A 25284-nucleotide genomic window follows, 5' to 3' on the forward strand; every position below is an offset into this window, starting at 1 on the left:
CTCCTATCTGCTTCAACTTCTTTCCCAGCGCTCCAAAATCTCTGGGGATGTTTTCTGTGGCATTCCTAGCAGTGTCGTTTGTGCCTATATGGATGAGAAACATGGGAAAATGATCATTAGGTTTTAGAATTTTGTCTAGGCTAGTGGTAATATCCTGGATCCTGGCTCCAGGGAGACAACAGACCTCTCTTGCCTGCAAATTGGTCCCTCGGTACCCCTTAGCATGGAGTAACCAATGACTACCACTCTTCGTTCCTTCCGAGGGGGCCGGTCTGCGTGCTCTGGATTTGACGTTGTGAGCTCATGAGTCCCTTCTGCTATTTCCTCGGTGGTTCCATCCTGTAAGATCTGAAATCTATTTCTGAGAGTTAGCTGTGGTATTGATGAACGGCTATCCTGTTGAAGAGAAAAAGAAGAAGAAGAAAGTTTTCAAGGGGGAAATAGAGGAGAGCCTCACCACAGTGAAGGTGGATCTGGACCAGATATACTATCAGATTGACAAACTAAAAAGTGACAAATCCCCTGGTCCAGACGGAATTCACCCGAGAGTATTAAAAGAACTAAAGGTGGAAATCAGAGAACTACTGCAAACCCTCGCTAACTTGTCAGTTAGAACCGGACAGATACCAGAAGACTGGAAGATAGCGAACGTAATACCAATCTTCAAAAAAGGATCAAGGGGAGAACCGGGAAACTATAGACCAGTGAGTCTCACATCGGTCCCTGGGAAAATGGTTGAGGCTTTGATTAAAGACAGCATTGTACAGCACCTGGATAACCATGACCTGCTGAGAGGTAGTCAGCATGGCTTCAGGAAAGGAAAGTCATGCTTGACAAATAGGATTGGACCCAGGAACGAGTCCTGCACTTCCAACTTTTCAGAGGGAGTACTGTTTACCACCACCCTTTGATGTCTGCCATTGAAGCCAGTCTTTAACCCATACAGTTAATATTTCTCCTAGCCCCAACAAACTCTTCCCCTTCCTTATTATTTATATCAGTATTTTTAACTTTAAACTACCTTAGAAGTGCTCAGAACCCTTAGATGGAGGGTAGAGGTCCCACAAACGTGGACAAGCCCCAAAATGCACCCCCCCTGGTCTATCACAGCACTTAAACCTATAGTGAGGAATCTTTTTTTTTTTTTTTTTTTTTTTTTTTGATGTGTGATTTTAAATTTTGGTTTTTAAAATTCTGTGTTCATATTTAAAGTGCTAAGTGCTCCCGTGTACATGCTTCAAGTATATTTTGAAAACTAATATCCAATGTCCCAACCGAGAGAGAATCGATGGTCAGGAACCGGTATACCCGGAGGATACCGTGCAGGAAGATAGAGGGGAAGACTCACCGGATCACAGGCAAAACAGATCGAAAGGAATATAAGTGGGAAGGAAATGCAAGAAAGGAACAGGCCGCAAACTCAAGTGTATGTACACAAACGCAAGGAGCCTAAGAAATAATATGGGTGAATTAGAAGCTATGACACAAAAAGAGATAATGTGGACATCATCGGCATAATGGAAACATGGTGGACTGAAGAAAATGTCTGGGACACTGTGCTACTAGGATACAAACTATACCGCAGAGACAGAGTGGGCTCAAAAAAGGTGGGGGCATTGCCATATACGTCAAAGAGGGAATTGAATCTACTGGAGAGAACACGCCACAACAGACGGATAAGGTAATCTCTATGGGTCAAAATTCCGGGAACAAATGGACTGGAAACGAAGATCGGCGTCTACTACTGACCCCCAGGACAGTCTGAAGAAATTGATGGAGAAATGGCGGATGAGATTAAACGCAACTGCAAAGGAGGCAACGCAGTTATCATGGGTGACTTCAACTATCAGGGGATAGACTGGAACCTAGGGACCTCTGGCTGCGCTAGGGAGACCAAGTTCCTGGATGCTGTAGGCGATTGCTTCCTGGATCAACTTGTCAAGAAAAATACAAGATAAAATGCAATTCTGGACTTAATTCTAAATGGACTGCGAGGACCAGCACAAGATGTAGAAGTAGAAACAGCGATCACAACATGATCCGCTTCGACCTGGACGCAGGGGCGAAACAGCAGTCAAGAACGACTGCCATGACACTGAACTTCCAAAAAGGGAATTATGAAGGGATGAGACTCATGGTGGGGAAGAAGATTAAGAAGAGGATAAGCACTGTAAAAACACTAGAGCAAGCTTGGTCCCTTTTTAAGGACACAGTCACCGAGGCTCAAAATCTATATATACCGCGTATCAACAAAGGATCCAAGAGGAAAAAGAACAAGGAACCGGCGTGGCTCACTGTAGAGGTGAAGGAAGCGATCAGAGGCAAGAAAACTTTGTTTAAGGAATGGAAAAGTCAAGAACGGACGAAAACTAGAATAAGCACAAACATCAATGCAGGTGCTATAAGGCGGTAAAGGGGCCAAAAGAGACTATGAAGAAAAAATAGCCAAGGAGGCAAAAAACTTCAAGCCATTCTTTCGATATATTAAGGGGAAACGACCCATGAAACAAGCGGTGGGACCGTTGGATGACCATGGAATAAAGGGAGTGCTAAAGGAGGACAAAGCAATCGCCGACAAACTGAACACATTTTTTGCGTCTATTTACTCAAGAGGATATACACAGCATACCGGAACCTATCCAGCTAAATGCTGGAAACGAAGACGGGAAACTGACAGGGTTTCAGCAAAGACAGATCTTGTTTGACGAACTTGCTGCACTTGTTCGAGGGAGTAAATAGGCAGATGGACAAGGGTGACCTGGTCGACATTGTATATCTGGATTTTCAGAAGGCGTTCGACAAGGTTCCACATGAACGACTTCTTTGGAAAATTGTGAGCCCTGGAGTTGAGGGTGAAATACTCATGTGGATTAAAAACTGGCTGGAGCATAGGAAACAGAGAGTGAAGGTAAATGGACAATACTCGGACTGGAAGAGCGTCACCAGTGGGGTGCCGTAGGGCTCGGTGCTTGGACCTGTGCTCGTCAACATCTTTATAAACGATCTGGACATTGGTACGACGAGCAAGATGATTAAATTTGTGGACAATACGAAGTTATTCAGAGTAATGAAGACACAGGGGGGTTGTGAAGATCTGCAACGTGACATAATCAAGCTGATGAAATGGGCATCGACATGGCAAATAAAATTCAACGTGGATAAGTGTAAATTAATGCATGTCGGTAACAAAAATCTCATGCACGAATACAGGATGTTTGGGGTGGTACTTGGAGAGACCTCCCAGGAAAGAGACTTGGGAGTTCTGATTGATAAGTCAATGAAGCCATCTGCGCAATGCGCGGCAGCGTAAAGGGCGAACAGAATACTAGGAATGATAAAGAAGGGGATCATGAACAGATCAGAGAAGGTTATCATGCTGATGTACTGGGCCATGGTACGCCCTCACTTGGAGTACTGCGTCCAGCACTGGTCGCCACACATGAAGAAAGACATGGTACTACTCGAAAGTGTCGAGAGAAGAGTGGCTAATATGGTTAAGGGGCTGGAGGAGTTGCTGTACAGTGAGAGATTGGTGAAACTGGGCCTTTTCTCCCTTGAAAAGAGGAGACTGAGAGGGGACATTATCGAAACATTCAAAATACTGAAGGTAAATACTTAGCAGATAAAGACATATTGTTCACCCTTTCAAGGTAGGGAGAACGAGAGCACACTCTCTAAAGTTGAAAGGGGATAGATTCCGTACAAACATAAGGAAGTTCTTCACCCAGAGAGTGGTAGAAAACTGGAACGCTCTTCCGGAGTCTGTTATAGGGGAAAACACCCTCCAGGGATTCAAGACAAAGTTTGACAAATTCCTGCTAAACTGGAACCCTTCAGGTTTTTATCAGATCGTTATAAACCAGTATATGTGAAAGATCACACTTTTTCCCTCTGGATAAGGGTGTGAGAATCTTAGGCCCCAACTAGCTAAAAGCAGGGAGTACGGAAAACATGGCCAGATCAACTTTTTGTTTTCAAAATGGCATTTGAGGAGATCTGTCATAGTACCCAGAGATTCATGACTGTGAGTCTTGGACTCTGCTGGTATATTGTGGAGTAAAAGCTCACTTATGGGCTCTACAAGAATGAGAATAACTTTGAGATATTGTTATTATGGACCAGGTAATAAACCGATGTTCTACATTTCATACCCTTTCTGCAACCATTTCTCAGATGATCCATGTACCTAGGAGATAACTTGTGTAGGATGCCAGTGAGATACTTCAGTCTCTCTAAAAATCATTATCCTCCTCTCTCTTACACAGACAACTGAGGTGCATCCTTCAGGGACCTATTCATCTAGCTTACTGGATATTTATGGAGCTCAGGGTTCCAAGCCCTCCAGCATTTGCTCACTTCCTTGACTCACTCAGGAGTTTGAGCGCAGGCTGTTAGGCATCAGTAGCGTTCTTGTTACTGTCTTTTCTTTCATTATTGTTCAACGATTGTTTTACATTTATCTGAGCATATCAGACACTTGGTTTTGGGGAATTCTCCATACCCCTCCTCTTCCAGTATCTTCCTATAAGGCTGTCACCAGCTTTGGTATGAACTGAAGGGAGGAACAGAGACTGGGGAAAAGGAGGAGGAGCTGAAAAGCTGTGATTGACATTAACTGCGTGGGAGCCCTGCTCCGCCCCCCGAAACCCCTGCAGTTTCATCTGTTCTTTTCAGGAGCAGCTCCCCTGCCTTCGGGTGCTGCTCCTCACTTCAGCCGCGACTTCGGGCCGCGTGGGAGCCCTGCTCCGCCCCCGAATCCCCAGCAAGTTTAAACGGAATTCTTCAGGAGCAGCACCTCTGCCATCGGGTGCTGCTCCTCACTTCAGCTGCGACTTCGGGCTGCGTGGGAGCCCTGCTCCGCCCCCCGAAACCCCTGCAGTTTCATCTGTTCTTTTCAGGTGCAGCTCCCCTGCCATCGGGTGCTGCTCCTCACTTCAGCCGCGACTTCGGGCCGCGTGGGAGCCCTGCTCCGCCCGAAACCCTCGGGGTCTATCCCCTAAACTTCTTCCTCCGCCCGACACCGTTTTCCAAGAAGGAGGGCACTGCTCCCGCTCTCTAGAGCCACCGGTGACCACCGAAAGCCTCCTACCGGTGTAGGTTTCTGATCGGGCTGATCCTGCCCAACTTTTTAACCGGCCACGAGAACCTTTAACTGGTCCCCCCCCCCCCCCCCCCCCCCGAGGTCGGCGAATCCCGCAAAAAAAAAAAAAATTATCCCAGGCTTCAGGATACACTTCATGATTTATTATTCAACTGCACTGCTTGTGTCTTTAAACTACATATTTAGCCAACTGCATATATAGTCAACTGCACTGCTTGTTTCTTTAAACTGCATATTTAGTCAACTGCACTGCTTGTATCCTTAAACTGCATATTTAGCCAAGACCCACTTCAAATTGTATCGCTCTATTAACAATCGTTCTAAGTTCCAATCTGTCCGTTATCACACTAGAATCTGCTGGACACAAATTCCTTTTCAGTTCTCTGTTCCTCTCCCATTCGCTATCAGCCCTCCTGAACTTCTCTCTTCCCCTCCCCTCCCTCCTGGCAAATTCTCTGGCCAACCCCCTCCCATTGGCCCACCCGACTCCAGCCATGAAAACATCACTCTGGCCCCTTATTCTCCTTCTCTGCTCCCTCACAAACACTTCCCATTCCCAAAAACCTCTCCCCCCAAACTCTCCCAATGCTACATTCCCCAACAACATCTGTCCTGGCCTCAGAATCTCCACGCTAGTACCCACCAGACTCCATCATTTCAAAAAGCACCGAGGAGTTAACCTCGCCTCCTTAAAACCTGTTCCCCCCAGCAAACCTGCCTAACCTTACCTCAGACTCTCTCACCCCAGTCCCTACTCTCTATTGTAACGCCAGATCTGTCAGAAACAAGACCCAAATAGTAAAAGATTTACTCAAGGATTTTTATCCGGGGTTTTTGTGCATCACTGAATCATGGATCGAAAAAGATGACTTACTCACTCAAAATGAACTCTGTCCCCCAGGCTACCATAGTCTTTTCTCTCCCAGAATAAACCGGAAAGGAGGAGGTTTAGCCCTTCTTTACAAATCATTCTTTAACGTTGAGCTCCTCAAAAAGGGCAGTCATCCTTCCTTAGAATTCTTGCTAGCTTCAATAAATGACGAACTTCATCCCCACCCATTAGGCATCCTGCTACTTTACCGCCCACCCACCCCCTGGAATAAATCCTCTGAATTTGTCCTTGAGACCATAACAAGGGCCTATCTAAAATTCCAAAGACTACTGATCATTGGTGACATAAATCTTCACCTAGATGACAACACCAACAAGGACACAACTGATTTCAAAGACTTCCTCATTTCCTTAGGCTTCACTGCTCCACCGCCCACCCCTACCCACGAAAAGGGGCACTCCATTGACATCATTAGCTTTCTTGACCTGACTAAGCACAAAACTTCCACTGAAGAGACCCGTTGGGAACATGTCCCCTGGTCCGATCACCTCCTAGGCTCTTTCTGCCTCCCTGTCTTCATGTCAGCCCTTGGTACCCCAACCCAAGCCACAAACTCCATCACCTACCGCAAAAAAATCACAAGTGAATTATTCTGGTCCCAGTTTCTCAACAAACTCCCTCCTCTTCCCTATCACACGGACCCAGACTCAATCTGGCACAACTGGGTGACTCTTTCTGAAACCACGTACCGTGCCCTTGCCCCTCTAGCCACTATACCCATCTCCTACTCTCACAAGGCTCCCTGGTATCTCCCATACCACAGGGAATTAAAACAGAAATGTCGGGCCCTAGAGCGAAAATGGAAAAAATCAAAATCTCAGTTAGATAGGCAATCCTGGAGAGAATACATCAAATTCTACAACTCTGTACTAAAAAAAGCTAGGAAGAATTACTATGGAGATAAAATCTCCAGATCAAAAAACCAAAACAGTACACTGTTTCACATCTGGCGAAACCTAACTTCTAAAAACGACTCCTCCCCCTCCCCCCCTCCCATCTCCAAATGACCTAGCCAAATTCTTCAAGGAGAAGATCACCACCATAAAGAGTTTGTTCCCCCCAGCTATCTCTTACAACTCTCTTCCTCCGAAAGACTCCGACCCTATCCCTGCTGACAGATCATGGACTACATTCGAACTTGTATCCGAGACCCAGATCTCTAAACTTTGCCTCAAACTTAAATCCTGCAAGTGCATCCTAGACCCCTTCCCATCCTACCTTTACGAAAACATCCCTGCGCAGGCCATCTCTTCCCTTACTTACCTTATAAATAAAGTTTTACTATCGGGCCTGTTCTCCACAGAAATGGGACACATTGCCTTATCCCCTCTTCTGAAAAAAGCCGATCTCGACCCTTCCTTACCATCGAATTACCGCCCCATAGCTAACATCCCTCTTAACTAAACTTCTAGAGTCCATAGTCGCCACTCAGCTCTCGTCTTACCTAGAGAGATTATCCATTCTCCAACACTACCAATACGGATTTAGGCCCAATTTCAGCACTGAATCCCTCCTAGTTTCCTTAATTTCAAAGGTGCAACAACTACACGCTCGAAACAAATTTGCTGTTTTTCTACAGTTCGATCTCTCTGCGGCTTTCGACGTCATGCACCATGACATACTAATCTACCAACTTTCTGAGATAGGAATAGACTCCTTTGTCCTAAAGTGGTTCTCAAACTTCCTTCGCGCTCGTTCCTACATCGTCAACACAAACGGCTCCAAATCCGCTTCGTGGACACCATCCTGTGGTGTCCCACAGGGCTCTCCCCTATCCCCTATTCTCTTCAACATGTATATGACCTCCCTGAAGCTCCTCAAACTATCCCCCCTTGAAACAATTTACACATATGCAGACGACATCCTTATCCTCCTCGAAACAGATCAAAACCTTACAAACCTCCAAGAGAACATCACTTCATGCATAATGAGACTCCACGTCTGGTCCCTCTCTGTACAGATGAAATTAAATGAATCAAAAACAAAACTACTCTGGCTCGGCCCAAAATTAGTACACTTTCCCACCCTATTCACCCTACCCACAGGCCCTGCTCTGCACCTTGAGTTCTCGAGCAAGGACCTCTGCATCACTATTGATTCCTCCCTCTCCCTCAACGATCACCTGAATTCCTTGGCAAAATCATGTTTTTTCAGCCTCCACATGCTGAGGAAAGTTACATCCTACTTTCACCAAAAACATTTCACCGTCCTCGTACAATCCATCATCCTATCCAAACTCGATTGCTGTAATGCCATTTATTTATGCCTAACAAAAAAAAGCCTTCGCAGACTCCAGCTTATCCAGAATACTGCAGCCAAGTTGATTTTTGCTAAACGCAAATTTGACCACGTCTCCCCACTACTTACCAATCTTCACTGGCTCCCAGTACTTTCCAGAATTCATTTCAAATGCTCCTGCCTGGCTTTCAAGATCATTCACGGCATCTTTCCTCCCCTAATCCCTCTATCCTTCCTCGCCCTGACGCCTGCTACCACCAGATCAGCCCACAGACATAAACTATCCTTCCCCTCTCCACACGGCATCCTCCACGCAGGCAAACTGGGAAGATCCCTTCTCTCCAAAATCACGGGCCTTTGGAACGATCTCACTATCCCGCTGCAGAACCTGGGCTCCCTCCAACTATTCCGAAAACAACTGAAAACCTGGCTTTTCTCTAACATATAACATCTCTTCCCCTGTTTACATCCCCTCTTTTTATATGCTTTTGTAAATCCTTCTCCTCTCTCTTCCTATATTTTTAAGCTTTGTAAACCGTGTCGAGCTCCACTTCCGTGGAGATGATGCGGTATATAAACTTAAGGCTTAGTTTAGTTTAGTTTAGTTTGCAACTATGGGAGGTTAACCCTACAGTTCAGCAAATATAAATTGGGCAAAATGTTGAACTTCCTGTTTACTGGAAAAGATATTATTGTAAGAACCTAATCTCTTTATAACTAAATACATCATGCACTCTTTTCACATGGTAACATAATATAGAGACAGTTTGACACCACAGATTTTTTAAAATTCCTTGTTGCATACGCTCCTAGTTTTGGACATGAAGTCATTAAAGTTCTTATAATTAAACTAATTTGTTTTGAACACAATTTAGACAATAAGTTGGTGCTCATGTATACTGTCTTATGAGAGCTTTTATTAGAACTAATAGTGACATTACATAAATATATTTTTGGTGGTGTTTTTCTCATACCTACATATTAGACAACGGTCGGTGCATGAAAGCTTGCACGTTTTGCAGCAATGACAGTGTGCTTCTACTTGCTCCATAAATTTTCATGAAATGTGATTTGCTCTTTTTTTATTTATTTATTTTTTTTACAGGTGCTTTCACTCCTGGAGTACCTGTACAGCCAGTTCTTCTCAGGTTCCCAAATAAACTGGTATGTATCATATTTACCCTATATGAATGTTTCAAATCTAAATACTGTATTTAGGTATTTCCAATGTATTTTCAAATGTTGCAATGTGTTACTGCTCTAGCCAAAGCAAAAAAATAGCCATACTGGGTAAGACCAATAGTATGTATAGCCCGGTATCCTCTTTGCAACTGTGACTAATCCAGGTCACACATACCTGGAAGAAACCCAAATAATAGCAACATTCCATGCTACCAATCCCAGGGCAAGCAGTGGCTTTCCGCCATGTCTATCTTGATAGCAGACAATTGACTTTTTGTCTAGGAACTTGCCCAAACCATTTTTTAAACCCAACTATGCTAACCACTGTTCTGTAACGCCTGGTAGACTAGTATAGTCCTTATGAATGGGTTATATACCTCACTGCTACCAGCAGTTGGAGACTGAGAACAAACTTCTATATTAGGATAGACTCCCCCCTAGCAATCCAGTCTATCTCAATCTCCAGCAGCAGGTGGTAAGACTAATTTGGCTCCCCTCTTAGTACTGTTAGAATTTGTTTTGGATACCTAGGTTCCCCTTTTGTGCCGGACAGAGCTTGGACGGGTCTTGTTTGGGGATCTGTCTGACCTCGGGGGTGTTAAACCTGGCGGGTCTCGTGCTGGACCCCTTCCTCCACCTCCCCAAACTTTTGTAGAGGTGCCTCAGTTGGCAGCCTGGCCCCCGTGGTTGGTCAGCCTTCCAGCTTTGAGACCTGTAGAGTCTGTTTTGAGTTAAAAAAAAATCCTGAAGCTGTGCTGCTCTAAAAGGCTCATTTCCCTTTAAAACTGCCTTTTTTACTGTATTTTCTCATCTAACTGGCATTTTTTTGCAGCTAGGGCATTTTTCAGCACAATGAGCACTTTACAGGGAAAAAATGCTCATTGTGCTCCAGATGCGAGATACTCACGGCCGGCCTGTGAAAGCTTTGTGCAGGCCAAAGCAGTGGGGGAGCCTCGTCGGCAATGGATGCCGCATGTACCTCACGAGTTGGCTTTGTATCGTGGGGAAGCCCGGGCTTCCTCAGCCTATGCAGAGGGTTCCCCAGCCGCCGACGTTTAGGGTACAAAGGATTCCCTTAACTCAGCGTCAGGAAAGTCCCAGGCTTTTCAGATGCGGCAGGCCGCAGGAGCTCCAATTTTGGCAGTTTCAGGTCCAATTTTGGTGGGAGCCTCCTCCTTCATCTCTGTCCTTAGCTGACCTTCCCCCTGTGTTGGAATTGCAGGGGCAAAGTATTGCTGGGTCCCTTGGGGCCGCCAGGGGTTTTTTCCCCCTGAGTTTTTGTTGGCACTCTGTAAAGCTTATGTGCTAGTGGCTGGAGGTTCTGTGGGGGTCTTGGGGGGGGGGGTGAGGGGTTGTCCTCGACGTCTTCCCCGGTTCGACATCAGGCAACTGTTTTTGCCCCCCTCTACTCCTCTCTTGTCCAAGTGGCTGAGGGTCTCTTGGGATGAGGATTTTTGTCCAGAGGAGCAAGATGTCGTTGAGGACCTGGACCTTTACGGAGATTTCCACGATCCTCTTGGGGGGCTGGATTCCTCCAGCGGGCAGTTCGAGTACCCCCCTGCTGGCGAAGATGCTTCTGTGGTACGCATTTTTCAGCGGGACGAGCTTCGTGAGCTAATTCTTCAGGTTTCCTCGGTTTTACACTTTGAAGACATCGTATCGGAGCCCCCGCGTACAGTGGAAACCTTGCTTAAGGGGGTTTGCTCTGCTTCTCGCTCTTTTCCTATGTATCAGGATATTCGGGATATGCTTGCACAGTGGCAAGTGCCGGAAGTGCCTTTTTATTTTGCGCGCTTCATGGCCCCACATGTACTCCATTCCTGAAGGGGATAGGGACACTCTGAAGTCACCAATGGTGGACACATCGGTCTCGGCCATCTCTAAGCAGCATACAGTGCCTATTGAGGGCAATGCAGCCTTGAAGGAACCTGAGGAGCACAAGTTGGAGTCCATCCTTAAACAGAATTTTGATGCGACAGCTCTGGTGGTCCAGGCGGCGATGTGTGGCGGGCTGGTGGCTCGGGCGTGTTTTCGCTGGGCCGAGCATGTGCTTGACAGTAAATCTGAGGATTGGGAATTGGTAAAGCACGAAGTTGCCAAAATTGAATTGGATGCTTCTTATCTTTCAGATACCATATATGACCTCTTGCAAGCTTCTGCCAAGTCATTGGCTTTTGGAGTGGCAGCATGCCGTACCTTGTGGCTTCACGCTTGGTTGGTGGATATGGCGTCCAAAGCTAAGGTGACAAAATTTCCCTTTTAAGGGTCTTTCTTGTTTGGTGAGGACTTTAACTGATTCTAAAGTGCCTAGTTTGCCTGAGGATAGGCCTAGGCCGCTGACTTGGGGTGGTGCTGCTGGTGGGCATGATTTCCGCTGCTTCTGCCCTGGTCGAAGGGCTGCCTCTTTTCAGTCTCCTGGCTCTGTAGAGGCAGATTCTTCCAGCGCATGCAGTCCTTTATTGGGGCCTGCCGGGGTGTGGGTAGTGCCCCCGCTGGGTCCCCTGCCACCCATCCTGCCCAATGACTCCTTGCTGGCACCTGTCTTGGTTCTGGTGGGTGCCCGGCTGTGAGATTTTTATTCAGAGTGGGCAGACATCACGTCCGATCAGTGTGTTCTGGAGGTGATTTGGGATGGCTATGTTCTGGAGTTCACCCGTTCCTTGCTAGATCATTTTTTTGCTTCTCCCTCGAAGGTGGCGTGGAAGCAGCCAGCCTTTCGCCAGACCCTTCAAAGGTTGGATCTCCACGAAGTGGTTCCAGTTACCCCTCAGGAGTGGGGCACAGGTTGGTACTCGATTTACTTGGTGGTGCCAAGGAAAGAAGGGATATTTTGGCCCATCCTAGATTTGAAGGGATCAACCAGGCTCTTCACGTGCCATCCTTCTGCATGGAAAATTTGCAGTCTGATTCTGGTGGTTCAGCTGGGGGAGTTTCTGACCTCTTTCGATCTGACAGAGACTTACTTGCACATTCCTATTTCGGGACTCCCATCATCGCTTCCTGCACTTTGCGATCTTGGGGCAACACTATCAGTTCTGTGCACTTCTCTTTTGTCTGGCCACAGCTCCGCGGATGTTCACCAAGGTGATAGTGGTTGTCACAGTGGCGTTGCAAAAAGAGAGCATTCTGGTTCATCCCTATCTGGACGACTGGTTGATTTGAGCAAAGTTGTTCCAGGAGATCACTCGGGTCATGGCTCAGGTAGTGGAGTTTCTACAGTCGTTGGGATGGGTTGTCAACCTTTCCAAGAGCTGGTTGTCTCCATTAGAGAATAACACAGGGACAGATTTTTCCCCCATCCCTACGGGAACTCATTTTCCCATCCCGGCGAATTATTTTCCTGTCCCTGCCCCGTTCCTGCAAGCTCTGTCCTCATCTGCACAAGCTGGTACAAGAGTCTTTCTTGAGCTGCTAATTTTTCTAAACTTTCTTAACTTGGGTTCTAGATAAGCTCTGTAAGGCTTATTTTACATTGCCAAAGCTTGGATAGGTAGCAGATTGTCTTGCAGCTGGTTTATTGGGCAGGAACTTGGAATATATACATCTGCTAGCCTCCTCTCCACACATCTAGACTGTAGGCAGGCTCTATTACAGTGTATAGAAAGATGTTTTAATAGAAAATTACATTGAAGATAGATTTCATTGCTAACACAGCTCACAGATCTTTGGTGGTTTAGGCCTGCCCACCCACCCATGTGCTTACACTACTTAATTACCTAATTCTCATTTGCTTGGTTCCCTGCTAAATTAAGGACAAATTGTTCCACCCACCCCTGGATTATCACTGATAAGTATTTTTTTATTGTCTATATATATCAGTCACTTACTTTACCATCCAATCAAGATGACCTTTATTCAGTGCAATCACGGTGGCACTCTAGTTCCAAGGTGCACCATCTGGACACTTAGGGCTTGCCCCATCTGTCTTCAGCTTTTTAGTATTAAGGAGGAGCTCAGAAATCTTAAGCAGGAATTGAATGCAATTAAAACAACTACCATCACACCACAGAATCATGCCAAGTTGACACCACTGCCTCAAAGAGAATGCAATCAAGGAATAAATGGATCACAGTAGGGTCATTGGAGCATTGCAATGCTCAAGAAAGAACTGAAATTAAACTGGAACCAGTGAAGGTAACTTATGAAGAAAAGTGCTTACAAAGGAAGAGTAAGAAACCTCAAACCAATAAATTATTGTCTTTAGGGGATTCTATCATCAGAGGTATTAACATTGAAACACAAGACAAGGAGCCTAAAATAGTGAAGTGTCTCCCAGGATCCTCAGCTACTAGGAGTACCCAACAAATATTGTCTATAATCAAGGAAGAAACTAAGAGGTCTAAAGCTAATGTTGTTTTCCATCTGGGAACAAATGAACTAGCCAACATCTCCACACTTGCAGCTCAGAAAGCCTTTCGGGAGCTTGGTGTGAGGGATTGAAACCTTTTCTAAAGACTAGCTTTTTCAGAAGTACTGCCAGCATATAGAAAGGGAGATCAAAGAGTTAAAAACAGAGGACTTCAATAGGTAACTCAAAGCTTGATGTCGTCAAGAAAGCTTTAGGTACATAGGAGGATGAGGAAATACATGGAAGGACAAGAAGCTATATTGTACTGACGGGCTACATATTACAGCAGGAAAAAGAATCCTTGCGGAGAAATTTAGACAATATGTTTCTAGGCATTTAAACTAGCAGGTGGGGGGTGACGTATGTATTAAGGACAATTATAGAGACCACCCCTAGCAAAAGACAAGATGTGATGGTAGTAAAGATTGCAACACAAACAATATTACAGTATAATCTCGTTATAACGGACTCGCTTATATTGGAACCTTGCCTATAGCGGACGAGGTCCTCTGGTCCCGGCCGAGCGCCATTATAAACATACAGAAAATCATTGGATAAAGCGGACTCCCATATAACGTACCTTCGGATATAACGGACAACTATTTTGATCCCCAGAGCTGCTTTTAGCTGTAGTTTTATTTGGCTATAAAGGACATGCAGGCTCCGCCTACAAGGCACGTGGCATGCCGGTGATATAGTATCAAAATGCAGCCCAGAAAAAAAATGACAGAGTATTTTTCTTTCCAGTACAGTGTTCTGGTTTGCAATCATTTCGTACCATACCAATGTTTTGTTGAGTTTTGTTATTGATGTTGCTGATATGCTTGTGCAGTGACTGTTCTTCATCGATTTATGTTTCAAGTTGCCATAAATAAAGTTTTAAAAAAATGCAACTCTGGATGTAATGGATTCTTGATATAACAGACCGTTTTTCATGGTCCCTTGAAGTCCATTATAACGGGATTATACTGTAGCAACTCACTTCTTAGCATTGCAACAGGAAGGGAAACAAAACAAAAAAACTATACAAAAAGATTACCGCTGGAAAGCGATGACCACAAATGCTCGAAGTCTTAGCAACAAAGTTCATGATTTGCAAGCCCTGATGTTAGATGGAGACCTGGAAATTGTTGCTATCACAGAGACATGGTTCAGTGAATCCCATGGATGGGATGCAAACATTCTGGGATATAATCTTTTTAGAAAGGACAGAGATGGTCACAAAGGTGGAAGAGTAGCTCTCTATGTAAAGATCGATATCCAAGTGACTGAAATGCAAGGGACCTGGGGAGAGGAAGAAGCGATATGGATCGCTCTGAAAAGAGAAGATGGAACTTCTATCTACGTGGGTGTAATCTACAAACCTCTGACTCAGTCGCAGCAAATTAATAAAGATCTGATTGTGGATATCCAAAAGTTTGGAAAGAAAGAGGAGGTGCTGCTGTTGAGAGATTTCAACTTGCCAGATGCAGACTGGAAAGTTCCGTTTGCGGAATCGGAAAGAAGTAGGGAGATTGGGAATGCCTTTCAAGAAGTTCTGCTCAGACAAATGGTGACGGAACCCATGAGGGAAAAAGCAATATTTGATCTGGTCCTTACAAATGGAGAGAGTTTATATAATGTTCGAGTGGATGCTCACCTGGGAAGTAGCAATCATCAAACGGTTTGGTTTGATATAATGGCTAAAGTAGAGGGCGGCCGCACAATACTGCGTACGGACTTTAATAAAATGGAAGAGCTGTTAGGATGGGAGGACATAAGAGAAGTGGAAAAACAGTGGTTTAAGCTGAAAGAAGCTATAAAAATGGCTATGGAACTTTATGTGAAGAAAATAAATAAAAACAAGATAAAAAGGAAACAGACATGGTTCTCCAAACTAGTGGCTGAGAAAATAAAGTCAAAGAGTTGGCTTTCCTGAAATATTAAAAAACCCAAGAAGATGAGTATAGAAAGGACTATCGGGTGAAACTGAAAGAAGCCAAGAAGGAGATACATCTGGCGAAAGCGCAGGCAGAAGAGCAAATGGCTAAATATGTGAAAAAGGGAGACAAATTTTTTTTCAGATATTAGTGAAAGGAGAAAGATGAAAAATGGAATTGCTAAACTAAAAGATGCTAGGAACTTATATGTGAGGCAAAAGCAAATGTACTAAACAAATGCGTCTGCTCTGTGTTCACGGAAGAAAATCCTGGAGAAGGACTGAGATTGCCGGGTAAAGTTACACGGGGAAAATGGAGTAGATTCTGTGCCGTTCACGGAGGAAAGTATTTTTGAACAATTTGAAAAACTGAAGGTGGACAAAGCGATGGGACCAGACACGATCCATCCCAGGATACTAAGGGAGCTCATAGAGATTCTGGTGGGTCCTATTAAAGACTTGTTCAACAAATCTCTGAAGACAGGAGTGGTTCCTGGGGATTGGAGAAGACAGATATGGTCACAGGGATGAAACGGGAAACTACAGGCCGGTAAGCCTCACTTCAGTTGTTGGAAAAATAATGGAAATGTTGCTGAAAGAAAGGATAGTGAACTTCCCAGAATCTAATTAGTTACAGGATCTGAGGCAACATGGCTTTACTAAAGGTAAATCTTGTCAACCGAACCTGATTGAGTTTTTTGATTGGGTGACCAGAGAGCTGGATCGAGGACATATGCTAGATATAATTTACTTAGATTTCAGCAAAGCCTTTGACATGGTTCCTCATAGGAGGCTCTTGAACAGACTTGAAGGGCTGAAGTTAGGACCTAAGGTGGAGAACTGGATTAGAAACTGGTTGACTGACAAGACGCCAGAGGGTGGTGGTTAATGGAAGTCGCTCAGAGGAAGGAAAAGTGAGTAGTGGAGTCCCTCAGGGTTTGGTGTTGGGGCCGATCCTGTTCAATATGTTTGAGTGACATTGCTGAAGGGTTAGAAGGAAAGGTTTGCCTTTTTGCTGATGGTACTGAGATTTGTAATAGAGTAAACACCGAGGAGGGAGTGGAAAACATGAAAAAGGATCTACAAAAGTTAGAATGGTCTAATATCTGGCATCTAAAATTCAATGCAAAGAAATGCAGAGTAATGCGTTTGGAGATTAATAATCGGAAGGAGAGGCTGATATGCACGGACAGGGAGAGGGACCTTGGGGTGATAGTGTCGGAAGATCTAAAGGCGAAAAAAACAGTGCGACAAGGCGTTGGCTGCAGCCAGAAGGATGCTGTATAAAGAGAGGCGTAACCAGTAGAAGAACAAAGTTGATGCCCCTGTATAGGTCGTTTGTGAGACCCCATATGGAGTATTGTGTTCATTTTTGGAGACCCGTATCTGGCGAAGCACACAAAAAGGCTTGAAGCGGTCCAGAAGAGGGTGACGGAAATGATAGGAGATTTGCACCAAAAGACGTATGAGGAGAGACTGGAAGCCCTGAATATGTATACCTTAGAGGAAAGGAGGAACAAGGGAAATATGATTCAGACGTTCAAATACTTGAAAGTCATTAATGTAGAACAAAATCTTTTCCAGAGAAAGGAAAACCAGAGGGCATAATTTGAGGTTGAGGGGTGGTAGACTCAAGAGCAATTCTTCTTTACGGAGGAGGTGGTGGATTCCTGGAATGCGCTCCTGAAAGAGGTGGTGGAGATGAAAACAGACAGTTCAAAAAAGTGTGGGATGAACACAGAGGATCTAGAATCGGAAAATAATAGTAAATATTGAAGAACTAAGGCCAGTACTGGCAGACCTGCATGGTCTGTTACTGCATATGGCCATTTGGTGGAGGATGGGCTGGGGAGGGTTTCAATGGCTGGGAGGGTGTAGATGGACTGAAGTGAGCTTTGACAGAGACTTCAGTAGTTGGAACCTAAGAACAGTACCAGGCAGAGCTTTGGATTCTTGCCCAGAAATAGCGAAGAAGAAGAAGAAAACGATTGAATTACGTTGGGCAGACTAGATGGACCATTCAGGTCTTTATCTGCTGTCATCTACTATGTTACTATAAGTGTTTGAGGCTTGTGTGGTTAATGCAGAGCTTCCAGGAATGGGGCAGGACAGGGATAGCGACAAAACTTGTGGTGACTGGATGGAGAAATTGAAGTCCTGCGGGGACAGGGAAAAATTTGTCCCTGTGTCATTCTCTAGTCTCCATCTCAGCACCTGGAGTATCTAGGAATTCTGTGTGACACCTCCTTGGGGAAGGTCTTCCTTCCAGAGGCCTGGATAAGCAAACTGCAATCTCAGATTTGCCTGCTTATGGCATCCTGGTCTCCTCGGGCACAGGATTTCCTCCAAGTCTTGAGGTCAATGGTGGCTTCCCTCAATGTGGTGAGGTGGGCTCGGGCCCACATGAATCCTCTTCTGTATGCTCTTCTTTGAAGGTGGTCACTTCAGAGGCACTGTCTGGATCATCCTGTTCCGCTTCAGGGCTTGGCTCATTGCAGTCTTCGTTGGTGGCTCCAGACCTCCCATCTGGTACAAGGGGCGAGTCTGGACCAACCACAGTGGATGGTGCTGCTCACGGATGCCAGCCTTCTTGGTTGCTGAGCTCAGTGTCTAGGTCACTCAGCTCAGGGCATTTGGTCCACGGAGGAGGCTTCATGGTCAATAAATGTGTTAGACCAGAGCCATCCCTCTGGCATTGTTAGCCTTCCAGTCATTTCTGTTGGGCAGTTCAGTCCGGGTTGTTTTGGACAATGCCATGGCGGTGGCCTATGTCAATTATCAGGGGGGCACCAGGAGCACTTTGGTGGCATAGGAGACGGCTCTGGGCAGAGTCTCATCTTCAGGATATCTCGGCCTCCCACATAGCCAGAGTGGATAATGTTCAAGCGGACTTCATCAGTCGTCACGTGCTAAATCCCGGAGAGTGGTGTCTAAGCCACGTGGCCGTTCAGTTGATAATGCAGTCTTGGGGTCAGCCCCTCATAGACCTGATGGCCAGGAGTGTCAACACCAAAACACCCTGCTGCTTCAGTCTTCGCAGAGATAGTCTGGCCGAGGGCTTGGATTCTCTGGGTCAATCATGGCCAACGGAGGGGCTGTTGTATGTATTCCCTCCTTGGCCATTAGTGGGCAGAGTTCTTCTCTGCATAGTTTGACATCCAGGCCTTGTGATTCTGTTGGCTCCAGATTGGCCCAGGCGACCGTGGTACACGGATCTGGTGAGGCATCTAGTGGTGGATCCCCTTCCTCTGCCGACCTTCTGACTCAGGGTCCCATTCCCCTGTTCAATCTGGGTCCCTTCTGTCTTACGGCTTGAAAAGGATCGCCTAGATAAGGGATATTCAGATAGTGATCTCAACTCTTTTGGGGTCCCGGAGGCTTTCTACCTCTCGGGCTTATGTGAGGGTTTGGCGTCTATTTGAGGAGTGGTGTGCTATGCATGGAGTGGTCTCTTTTTGTGCTACCCTGTCTACCATCTTAGAGTTCTTGCAGGATGGCCTGGATAGGGGATTGGCTTGGTCTTCTCTTTGGATTCAGCTTGCGGCCTTGTCAGCCTTTCGTGGGTTGTTGAAAGGTCAGCGTTTGACTGCCATTCTTGATGTAATTCACTTCTTGTGGGTGGCCAAATTGCTCAAGCCTCCCGTGTGACCTTCTGTTCCATCTTGGGATATGAATCTAGTTTGTCCGTTCTGAAGCACCCACCTTTTGAACCATTGGGCGACTGCTCTTTGAAGGACCTTACTCTTAAAGCGGTCTTCTTGGTGGCCATTGCTTCTGCTAGACGTGTTTCTGGAGTTTTCTAGGGAGTGGGTTGTCTTGCGGCCTGTTCCTTCTTTTCTGCCAGAGGTAGTTTCTCCTTTTCATGTCAATCAGGCATTGGTCCTCCCGGTGTTGGGTAGTTGGGAAGTCTCTTCCGAGCAGAGACAGTTGTGAAAGTTGGATGTCAGTCAGGTCATAAGAACATAAGAATTGCCGCTGCTGGGTCAGACCAGTGGTCCATCGTGCGCAGCAGTCCGCTCACACGGCGGCCCTCTGGTCAAAGACCAGCGCCCTAACTGAGACTAGACATATCCGGGTACGTTCTGGTTCAGCAGGAACTTGTCTAACTTTGTCTTGAATCCCTGGAGGGTGTTTTCCCATATGACAGACTCTTATGTGCAGAGGACCCAGGAGATCAGGAAGACAGGTCTCTTTGTCCTTCTAGCGGGTTCTCGTAAGGGGGATGTCGCTTCCAAGGCTACTATTGCGCACTGGATCAAGGAGACTATTGCTTCCACTTACCTTCTGAAGAAAAAGCCTGTTCTGGAATTTCTCAAGGCTCATTCCACTCGGGGTCAGGCAGCTTCTTGGAATGAGTCTTCTCTAGTGCCTCCAGTGGATATTTGCAAGGCTGCAGTTTGGTCTTCTCTGCATTCCTTTGTCAGACATATTGTGTGGATGTTCAGGCACGTCGGGACGCGGTGTTAGTTGAGCGTGTTTTGGTGTTGGCCCTTTGGGAGTCCCACTCTTGATGGGTACTGCTTTGGTACGTCCCATTCGTAAGGACTATACCGGTCTAGCAGGCGCTACAGAAGGAGAAATTAGGCTCTTTCCTGCTAATTTTCTTTCTGTTAGCCTGTAGACCGGTTTAGTCCCCCACCCTATTGGTCTTTGTGCAGTGATTGCGGGTTTTTGTTTTTGCTCATGTGCAGATTTTGTGTTTTTCTGCAGGTTCTAGTATTTTTTTCTAGGGCCGGCGAGAATTAAGAACAGCGGCTATGGCTCAGCTGGCTTAGCTGATCTGAGGGGAGATTTTCTCTACCAGGGTTAAGTTCTTCACATGTTCCAACAGTTGTTTACATATTTTTTTTTTTTTTTCCACTCCTGTTCAGGATATGTTTTACTGGTTTCAGTTGAAGTCTTTCCTAGGTTCTGCTTGGCTATTCGACAGACTGGGGGAGGCTAGGGGGGAGTCTATCCTAATATACAAGTTTGTTCAGTCTCCACCTGCTGGTAACAGTGAATTATATAACTCATTCGTAAGGACTATACTGGCCAACAGGCTAACATAAAGAAAATTAGCAGGTAAGAACCTAATTTCTCCTTACCATATCCTCTTGACACCAAGTTACAAAGGGCCTGCTTTACAAAGCCATGCTAGCGGCTGCCATGTGGCAACAGCCCCAAAGCCTTTTAAATCTCTATGGGCTTCGGGGCCGTTACCATGCTGCAGCCGCAAGTGCGGCTTTGTAAAATGGGCCCAAAGTTTTACTAATAATAATAGTTTAGTTTATTTTTGTATACCACCACACCATCAGTTCTTGGCGGTTTACACAGTAAATTACAAAGTATTTACGATACAGAGCCAAATGACAGTGTCTTATAAAAGGAAATAACACAATTCAATAAAAGATACTAACTGAAAAAGTACAACCCTAACTTATTCAAACAAAGTATGCACAATACAGATTATATATACTAAAATAGATAAGCTTCTGTAAACCTTATTCCATAAAAATAATAAAAATCCATTTATCACATTGATATTGATATCTATTAAGTATTGTACTGTTTAAATAGATAGGTCTTAAAATCGTTCCGAAATTGCTGATAAGTGAGGGCTTGCGTAATAAGAGCATTCAAGCATGTATTCATTACTCCTGCTTGAAACGCCAGAGTCCTATCTAAAAATTTCTTAAAATGGCACACTTTCGCTGAAGGAAAAATAAACCAGCCAGTTCTACGTATATTTTTTTTACATATAAAAAATCTAAAATGAGCAATAAGATAGGATGGGGCCAACCCAAATAAGACATTGTAGCAAATGCATCCAAATTTAAACTCTCTAGCCTCAAACGGCAACCAGTGGAGCCTTTGATAATATGAGCCGATATGATCATGTTTTTTTAGATTAAAAATCAAACGAATTGCTTTGTTTTGAATTAATCTACTAGTTGTTGTTTTATGAACATCCAAATAAACATTACAGTAATCCAGCATTGAGAGAATTGATGATTGAACCAGTATTTTAAATTATATAAAATCAAAATATTTTCTAATGGTAGAGAACTTCATTGTTATGTCTTCGCTGACTGTCCAGCTCTTCTTATTGTAAACCACCTCGAACCACTTTGGCTTTGGCGGTATATAAAAAATAAAATTATTATTATTATTAAATAGAAGGTAAAAAATATTACCTCCTATTTGTTTTAAAAGTATTTCCACGTAATCTCATTGTTTTGGTAATTTAACAGAATCTTCCATTTTGAATTTGGAAGCTAATGTAGTTTAGTAGATTTGCCTTTTCTCTTGATGGATCTTTTGTTGTCTGCACTTTTGAACTGCTTTCTAAATACCTACTCAGCTTTGTAACTTGGAAGTCATTTCTATTGTGGTTTGATGATGAAATCTGGTTATTATAAAGTATCCAATGTTCAGCATAATCATTTCCTTGTGTGAGCCACAAAGTAAATTATCCTTAGGTTTATGAACTCTGTTTCTCAAAATAACTTTTTCTGGTTTCTTGATGCCTATTAATTTCATTTATTTAGATTAGTTTACCTGTCTTTAAAAAAAAAAAAAAAGCTCAGGTCATGAAGACATTCAAAATTAAAATTATGTACATAGTAACATAGTAGATGATGGCAGATAAAGACCCGAATGGTCCATCCAGTCTGCCCAACCTGATTCAATTTAAATTTTTAATTTTTTTCTTCTTAGCTATTTCTTGGGTTCCAACTGCCGAAATCTCTGTTAAGACTTAATCCAGCCCATCTACACCCTCCCAGCCATTGAAGCCCTCCCTAGCCCATCCTCCACCAAACGGCCATATACAGACACAAACCATGCAAGTCTGCCCAGTACTGACCTTAGTTCAATATTTAATCTTATTTTCTGATTCTAGACCCTTTGTGTTCATCCCACGCTTCTTTGAACTCAGTCACAGTTTTACTCTCCACCACCTCTCTCGGGAGAGCATTCCAGGCATCCACCACCCTCTCCATAAAGTAGAATTTCCTAACATTGCTCTTGAATCTACCACCCCTCAACCTCAAATTATGTCCTCTGGTTTTACCATTTTCCTTTCTCTGAAAAAGATTTTGTTCTACGTTAATACCCTTCAAGTATTTGAACGTCTGAATCATATCTCCCCTGTCTCTCCTTTCCTCTAGGGTATACATATTCAGGGCTTCCAGTATCTCCTCATACGTCTTCTGGCGCAAGCCTCCTATCATTTTCATCGCCCTCCTCTAGACCGCCTCAAGTCTTCTTGCGTCCTTCGCCAGATATGGTCTCCAAAATTGAACACAATACTCCAGCCACGGCTGGAAACAAAGCAAAGCATGGAAGACCCTTTTCAGAATTTTGAGTTCACAACTGCTGATGTTTACAGAGAACTGTCAAGACTCAAGGTGAACAAAGCCATGGGACCGGACAATTTGCACCCAAGAGTGCTCAGAGAGCTATGCGATGTTCTGGCAAAACCGTTTGCCATGCTCTTCAATCTCTCCCTAAGAACGGGGAGAGTCCCCCTGGACTGGAAAACAGCTAATGTCGTTCCTCTGCACAAAAAGGGTTGCAGAGCAGAGCCTGCGAATTACAGACCGGTGAGTCTCACATCAATAGTGTGTAAACTCATGGAAACTCTACTTAAAGGTAAATTAGACACGATATTGGATGAGGGGAATCTAAGGGATCCCTGCCAACATGGATTCACTAGGGGCAGGTCATGCCAAAACAATCTTATCAGCTTCTTTGATTGGGTGACAGGAAAGCTAGACTCGGGAGAGTCTCTGGACATAGTGTACTTGGATTTCAGTAAAGCTTTTGACAGTGTCCCACACCGTAGACTATTAAACAAGATGAAATCGATGGGGTTAGGTGAGAAACTAACTGCATGGGTCAATGATTGGCTGAGTGGAAGACTTCAGAGGGTGATGGTCAACGGCACCCTCTCTGAGACTTCGGAGGTGACCAGCGGAGTGCCGCAGGGCTCAGTCCTGGGACCATCCCTTTTCAACATATTCATAAGGGACTTGACCCGAGGGCTTCAGGGTAAAGTAGCACTGTTTGCCGACGATGCCAAACTGTGTAATACAGTAAGCGAAAGCAATCTCAAGGATAGCATGACGCATGATCTGATCACGTTGGAAAACTGGTCCTCGATATGGCAGCTGGGCTTCAATGCTAAGAAGTGTAAGGTCATGCATCTCGGCAGCAGAAATCCATGCAGAACATACACCTTGAATGGAGAAACACTAGCTAGGACTTCAGAAGAACGGGACTTGGGAGTAATCATCAGTGCAGACATGAAGGCTGCCAAACAGGTAGAGAAGGCCTCATCCAAGGCAAGGCAAATGATGGGATGTATCAATAGAAGCTTCATTAGCCGCAAACCTGAAGTCATAATGCCACTTTACAGAACCATGGTGAGACCTCATCTGGAATACTGTGTGCAATTCTGGAGGCCACATTACCGTAAAGATGTGCTTCGAGCTGAGTCAGTCCAGCGGATGGCCACTAGGATGGTCTTCGGACTCAAGGGTCTCTCATACGAAGAAAGACTGGGCAAATTGCAGCTCTATACTCTAGAAGAGCGCAGGGAAAGGGGTGACATGATAGAGACATTTAAGTACGTCACAGGTCGTGTCGAGGTGGAAAATGACATATTCTTTCCCAAGGGACCCTCGGTCACAAGGGGGCACCCGCTCAAACTCAGAGGAGGGAAATTTAGTGGTGACACCAGGAAGTATTTCTTCACAGAAAGGGTGGTGGATCAGTGGAACAAACTTCCGGAGCAGGTGATCAGAGCCACCAGCGTGCTCGACTTTAAGAATAAATGGGACATCCACGTGGGATCCCTGCGAGGGTCGAGTTAAGGAGCTGGGTCATTAGCACTCAGACTTAATGGGGTGGGTCAGTAGAGTGGGCAGACTTGGTGGGCTGTAGCCCTTTTCTGCCGTCATCTTTTTATGTTTCTAAGTGGGGCCTTACCAATGACCTGTACAGGGGCATCAACACCTTCTTCCTGCTACTGACTACGCCTCTCTTTATACAGCCCAGCATCCTTCTGGCAGCAGCCACTGCCTTGTCACACTGTTTTTTCACCTTTAGATCTTCGGACACTATCACCCACAAGGTCCCTCTCCCCGTCCGTGCATATCAGCTTCTCTCCTCCCAGCATATACAGTTCCTTCCTATTATTAATCCCCAAATGCCTTACTCTGCATTTCTTTGCATTGAATTTTAGTTGCCAGGCATTAGACCATTCCTCTAACTTTTGCAGATCCTTTTTCATATTTTCCACTCCCTCTTCGGTGTCTACTCTGTTACAAATCTTGGTATCATCTGCAAAAAGGCACACTTTTCCTTCTATCCCTTCAGCAATGTCACTCACAAACATATTGAACAGGATTGGCCCCAGCACTGATCCCTGAGGGACTCCACTACTCACCTTTCCTTCCTTCGAACAATTTCCATTAACCACCAACCTCTGGCGTCTGTCCGACAGCCAGTTTCTGATCCAGTTCACCACTTTGGGTCCTAACTTCAGCCCTTCAATTTTGTTCAACAGCCTCCTATGAGGAACTGTATCAAAGGCTTTGCTGAAATCCAAGTAAATTACA

General features: G+C 45.0%; 1 protein-coding gene across 3 annotated transcripts in view; it reads left to right on the plus strand.

Moving 5' to 3' along the window:
• LPCAT2 (lysophosphatidylcholine acyltransferase 2) overlaps positions 1–25284 on the plus strand; it is a 224545-nt gene that overhangs the window by 102072 nt on the left and 97189 nt on the right. For all 3 annotated transcript variants that reach the window (XM_033941429.1, XM_033941430.1, XM_033941431.1), the window contains one exon: positions 9337–9395. In XM_033941429.1, coding sequence (XP_033797320.1) covers positions 9337–9395 — 59 coding nt within the window. The remainder of the gene's footprint in view (positions 1–9336; positions 9396–25284) is intronic.

Source organism: Geotrypetes seraphini, chromosome 4, assembly GCF_902459505.1.
Source record: "Geotrypetes seraphini chromosome 4, aGeoSer1.1, whole genome shotgun sequence".
Classification (NCBI taxonomy): Eukaryota; Metazoa; Chordata; class Amphibia; order Gymnophiona; family Dermophiidae; genus Geotrypetes; species Geotrypetes seraphini.